Source organism: Centroberyx affinis, unplaced genomic scaffold (assembly GCF_046629955.1).
Source record: "Centroberyx affinis isolate AG114_WGS23_722 - 3 ecotype Tasmania unplaced genomic scaffold, CSIRO-AGI_Caff_v1 ptg003746l_1, whole genome shotgun sequence".
Taxonomy (NCBI): Eukaryota; Metazoa; Chordata; class Actinopteri; order Beryciformes; family Berycidae; genus Centroberyx; species Centroberyx affinis.
In genome coordinates this window covers 6,381-12,978 of record NW_027281624.1, presented here as the reverse complement: position 1 = coordinate 12,978, position 6,598 = coordinate 6,381, and the positions used below count along the sequence as shown (strand labels likewise).

General features: G+C 48.6%; 1 protein-coding gene across 1 annotated transcript; it reads left to right on the top strand.

The window, feature by feature from the left end:
- Positions 1-1,574: 1,574 nt before the first annotated feature.
- LOC139662286 (serine/arginine repetitive matrix protein 2-like) lies at positions 1,575-6,356 on the top strand (the record flags this gene model as incomplete). The annotated part of the gene is given in 7 exon segments (XM_071540928.1): positions 1,575-1,640; positions 3,066-3,234; positions 3,374-4,333; positions 4,435-5,042; positions 5,044-5,300; positions 5,333-5,801; positions 5,970-6,356. Coding segments are annotated over 7 exon segments (2,916 nt in total), but the record flags the coding sequence as incomplete, so codon positions are not given.
- Between the last annotated feature and the right edge of the window lie 242 nt (positions 6,357-6,598).

Sequence of the window (6,598 nt, the reverse complement as noted above, 5' to 3'; positions counted from 1 at the left end):
GAGCAGTACACTCCCCAAAACTGTTTTATACCGCAATTTTACAGCAGTTTTTAGAGCCTTATCTCATATCAGATTTGTCGTTTGATCGTTATGAAAAGTAATTCACCTTAATTTTGGATGATATTCTGTGAAAAATCTGACCCTTGACCCTTGTTTTAGCAGTTTGTGTGGCTGGCCATGCGTAGGTTTAGTATGAATCAAGGGTGCTTATCTTTTCATATGAAATCATTTGAATGGTTGTATTTAGTGCCGGCCGGTGTGTGAGAAGTTTGTGTTTTTACTGGTTAGTATGGCAACTGAAGAGAGACGAACTTTGACCCACTTGGTGTTCCATAGTTTCTCTGTGTGTTTGTATGCTCAGGTTTTTGTGAGTGTGTACGCATGTGTACGGTTGTTTGTTGTTGTGTGTGTGTGTGTATGTGAGTACATATATCCATGCACATATGTGTGTGTGAGGGGGTTCTGTGTGTTTTGTGTAAAGTTTAGGTTATGCAGCTCCATCCAGTATTCACCATTAGTATTCATTTTTAGGATTTAGTGAAGAAAGAATAAGAAATGGCGCTCCCTGAAAATGAAAATGAGAATGTGATTTAAAACGGTGGTTCTCAATGTGGGGTCCGGGGACCACCAGGGGTCCTTCAGAGGGTTCCAGGGGGTCCCCAGCAAATTGATGAATTGTTAAACTTCACCATTATGTCATTTAGAAGTTAACACAATTAAAGAATGTAGAAGAATGACTGTTTTGATCATAGTTTCACTGTTATCTCTCTACCTACAATACAGATAGTCATGGAATTCTGGACAAAATCATATCTGACATTAAAAATATTTTCAGATTTGGGAACCGAGAGATAAAATCTCATCAAATGGGGGTCTGTGGCCCCAATGCGTACTAGATTAGGGGTCTGTGATATAAAAAAGATTGAGAATCACTGATTTAAAATGCTCAGTGCTGTTGGGTTTCCTGAAGTTTTAACTTGGGAACCAATGAATTACTGTTTTGTTGGAGTACTTCAGTCATATTCCATAACATACAGTATATTCCACTCATTGTAATTAGAATTTGTTTCTCAGAATATTCCTTGGAGAAACACAAACATACATATGAACCAGGGCAGCAGGGTGGTCCAGTTAGAGAGACTGTTCTTCAACCAGACGATTATTATTATTATTATCATTATTATTATTATCAAGGGGGTCAGAGGTCAGGACCAGGGTCCCTGAAGCAGCTCAGTATCAGTGTGACAGTCGGACACAGTGGCTGGTGAAGGGATTGAACCTGTGACCTCACAGTTACAGGACGCTCTCTCCAGCCTGCAGGACGCCCAGCGACTCCACCACGTTCCCCTTTATTCAGATTTACTCCAGTGTATCATTCAGATAACACAATGTGGGAAATTTATATTATTTTTTATAATGTGCTGCTGACTTTGAGTTGTGTTTTTGCCTCTCATCTTGATTGTTTGTTTGTTTGTTTGTTTGTTTTGAGGTGAGATGTTTTTATAAGTCTGGAGTTTCATTCCAAAATGAGATATCTACCATTTAAAATATGTGATATCTAATCTGATGGTATGATGATGATGGTGATGATGATGATGATGATGGTGACGATGGTGATGATGATGATGGTGATGGTGATGGTGATGATGGTGATGGTGATGATGATGACGATGATGATGATGGTGATGGTGATGATGATGGTGATGATGATTGGTAGCATGAAAGTAAAACTCACTATTTAACAATAATAAAGTTATTTGCTGTCTTGAACACATTACTTACAAAATAGTAAAATTTAAGAGTAATGGTTAATGGTAGAATTCCAGAAGAGTTACTGGTAATCATCTGTGATTTTTATTTACTTATTTATTTTTTAAATATAAATCATTTAGTATCAGGTAACGTTTTTCCAAAATGGATTTATTGCGTTTTGGAATGAAACCCTTCTTCTATCGTTAGATGTTAATGAGCCTCGCTCCATATCTATAAGTCTTAGAGATCACTCTATAACGAGTAATATACTAAAGTACATATTTAGACATCTTACACAATATACTGTAGAAGAACAAATATGTTTTATTCATCCAATACTTGAATATATCTATGTATATATTTTATCATTCAGTCATTAAAATGAATGAAATTATCAATTTGCCAAAGCAAATCCTGTCGTTTTTTGAGTGACTGTTTCTGCAGTGTGAAGTCTGTTGTCAGTAACATGCTGTTTAATAGCTGTTTCATTTAAAAATTTTCGTCTATTTTCAACTCATCCAATAGTGCAGGTTTTAGACAGTGTGAACCTAATCCATGCCTTCAACATCCATGCTGTGGTTAGTGTCTGTTGTTTCTCAAACAAAATGTTACAGATGTGGTTTCAGTAACACATGGGGACTTCTGATCCAAATGAGACAGAGTTAAAAACTTTTTGGATGCTGAGATCTTCTAACTCCAAACATCCTCAATTTTCGGAAATAAAAGATTAATTTTGGTGGGATTCCTTTTTCAGATAGATGACATAGTTTTAACAGATGTTAATATCAAACCCAGTTCAACAGTGAAGAGACACACAGCAGACCATAATGCTATTGGGCTGGTGTGATGTTATGACGACATCGCCCTTTTTGCTCTTTCTTTCTCCCTTTTTATCTGTCTTTCTCTCTCACTCATACACACCCACACACACTCTCCATCCCTCTATCCTCTTCTCTCTATTTCGGTGTTGTGTTTCTGTCAGCTTGCCATCTATGTGTTGTTCCATCTGTTCCACAGTGCGCCATTATTTTGAAAGAAGAGCAAAGGGGAACAGTGTGTGGACCGGATAAGCAGAAGTAGAGCTGCAACATGAACGCAATACCAACACTATGCCAACACACCAACACAACACCAAACAATCTCAGCACAACACCAAAGCAATGCCAACACAACACCAACGCAATCTCAATGCATCACCAATGCAATAACAACAAAACACCAACACAACGGCAACAAGACGGCAACACAACGGCAACACAACGGCAACGGGACGCCAACACAATGCCAACACGACTCCAACACAACGGCAACAGGATGCCAACACAACGGTAACAGGACGCCAACACGACGGCAACACGACGGCAACACAACGGCAACAGGATGCCAACACAACGGTAACAGGACGCCAACACGACGGCAACACGACGGCAACACAACGGCAACAGGATGCCAACACAACGGCAACACGACGCCAACACAACGGCAACACAACGGCAACAGGACGCTAACACAACACCAACTCAACGCCAACAGGATGCCAACACAACGGCAACACGACGCCAACACAACGGCAACTCAACGACAACACGACGCTAACACAACACCAACTCAACGCCAACAGGATGCCAACACAACGCCAACACTACGCCAACTCACCGCCAACACGCAGCAACACAATGCGAACGCAACGCCAACACGACGCCAACACGACGCCAACTCACCGCCAACACAACGGCAACACAACGGCAACACAACGGGAACACAACGGCAACAGGATGCCAACACAACGCCAACACGACGGCAACACAACGGCAACAGGATGCCAAAGCAACGCCAACACAACGGCAACAGGATGACAACACAACGGCAACACAACGGCAACACAACGGTAACAGGATGCCAACACAACGCCAACACAACGCCAACACAAGGGCAACTCACCGGCAACACGACGGCAACACGACGCCAACTCGACGCCAACAAGACGCCAACACGACGCCAACTCACCGGCAACACACCGCCAACACAACGCCAACACGACGCCAACTCACCGCCAAGACGACGCCAACACGACGCCAACTCACTGCCAACACAACGCCAACACAACGCCAACTCAACGCCAACTCACTGCCAACACGACGCCAACACAACGCCAACACGACGGCAACTCACCGCCAACACGACGCCAACTCACTGCCAACACAACGCCAACACAACGCCAACTCAACGCCAACTCACCGCCAACACGACGCCAACACGACACCAACACGACGCCAACTCACCGCCAACTCACCGGCAGCACAACGCCAACACGACGCCAACACAACGCCAACTCAACGCCAACTCACCGCCAACACGACGCCAACACAACGGCAACACAACGGCAAAACAACGGCAACACAACGGCAACAGGATGCCAACTCACCGCCAACACAACGCCAACACAACGCCAACACAACGCCAACTCAACGCCAACTCACTGCCAACACGACGCCAACACGACGCCAACACGACGCCAACACGACGCCAACACGACGCCAACACGACGCCAACTCACAACCAACACGACGCCAACACAACGGCAACAGGATGCCAACACAACGCCAACATGACGCCAACACGACGCCAACTCACCGCCAACTCACTGCCAACACAACGCCAACTCACCGGCAACTCACCGGCAACTCACCGGCAACACAACGCCAACACAACGCCAACACAACGCCAACTTACCGCCAACACAACGCCAACACAACGCCAACACAACGCAAACTCAACGCCAACTCACTGCCAACACGACGCCAACACGACGCCAACACGACGCCAACATGACGCCAACTCACAACCAACACGACGCCAACACAACGGCAACACAACGCCAACATGACGCCAACACGACGCCAACACGACGTAAACTCACCGCCAACACAAAGCCAACACAACGCCAACTCAACGCCAATTCACCGCCAACACGACGCCAACACGACGCCAACACGACGCCAACACGACGCCAACGCGACGCCAACGCGACGCCAACTCAACGCCAACTCACCGGCAACTCACCGCCAACTCACCGCCAACACGACGCCAACACGACGGCAACTCGACGCCAACACGACGCCAACACGACGCCAACACGACGCCAACTCACTGCCAACACGACGCCAACACGACGCCAACACGACGCCAACTCACTGCCAACACGACGCCAACTCACCGCCAACTCACCGCCAACACGACGCCAACACGACGCCAACTCACTGCCAACACGACGCCAACACGACGCCAACTCACTACCAACACGACGCCAACACGACGTCAACACGACGCCAACACGACGCCAACACGACGCCAACTCACCGCCAACTCACCGCCAACACGACGCCAACACGACGCCAACTCACCGCCAACTCACCGCCAACACGACGCCAACACGACGCCAACACAACGCCAACACAACGCCAACTCAACGCCAACTCACTGCCAACACGACGCCAACACGACGCCAACACGACGCCAACACGACGCCAACTCACAACCAACACGACGCCAACACAACGGCAACAGGATGCCAACACAACGCCAACATGACGCCAACACGACGCCAACTCACCGCCAACTCACTGCCAACACAACGCCAACTCACCGGCAACTCACCGGCAACTCACCGGCAACACAACGCCAACACAACGCCAACACAACGCCAACTTACCGCCAACACAACGCCAACACGACGCCAACACAACGCCAACTCAACGCCAACTCACTGCCAACACGACGCCAACACGACGCCAACACGACGCCAACACGACGCCAACATGACGCCAACTCACAACCAACACGACGCCAACACAACGGCAACACAACGCCAACATGACGCCAACACGACGCCAACACGACGTAAACTCACCGCCAACACAAAGCCAACACAACGCCAACTCAACGCCAATTCACCGCCAACACGACGCCAACACGACGCCAACACGACGCCAACACGACGCCAACACGACGCCAACACGACGCCAACTCAACGCCAACTCACCGCCAACTCACCGCCAACACGACGCCAACACGACGGCAACTCGACGCCAACACGACGCCAACACGACGCCAACACGACGCCAACTCACTGCCAACACGACGCCAACACGACGCCAACACGACGCCAACTCACTGCCAACACGACGCCAACACGACGCCAACACGACGCCAACACGACGCCAACTCACTGCCAACACGACGCCAACACGACGCCAACACGACGCCAACTCACCGCCAACTCACCGCCAACACGACGCCAACACGACGCCAACACGACGCCAACTCACTGCCAACACGACGCCAACACGACGCCAACTCACTACCAACACGACGCCAACACGACGTCAACACGACGCCAACACGACGCCAACACGACGCCAACACGACGCCAACTCACCGCCAACACGACGCCAACACGACGCCAACTCACCGCCAACTCACCGCCAACACGACGCCAACACGACGCCAACTCACTACCAACACGACGCCAACACGACGCCAACACGACGCCAACACGACGCCAACACGACGCCAACACGACGCCAACTCACCACCAAATCAATGCAAACACAACTGACTGGTTTCATAGGAAGCTTTTCCTCCTGGCTGAAGGCTTGAAGAGCTTTGGACTCACCAGTCTTTCTTCTCCTCCTCCTTCTGTCTGCCTCTCTCTCCTTTCATACTTGTCTGCATCAACTGTTTTTCTGGTATTTTCTTTTTTCTCTCTTTTTGCTATTGTCCCCCCCTTCCTCCTCTCCTTCCTCTTCAGCTGTCTGCAACTCTTTCATTTCTTTTTCCTTTTCTT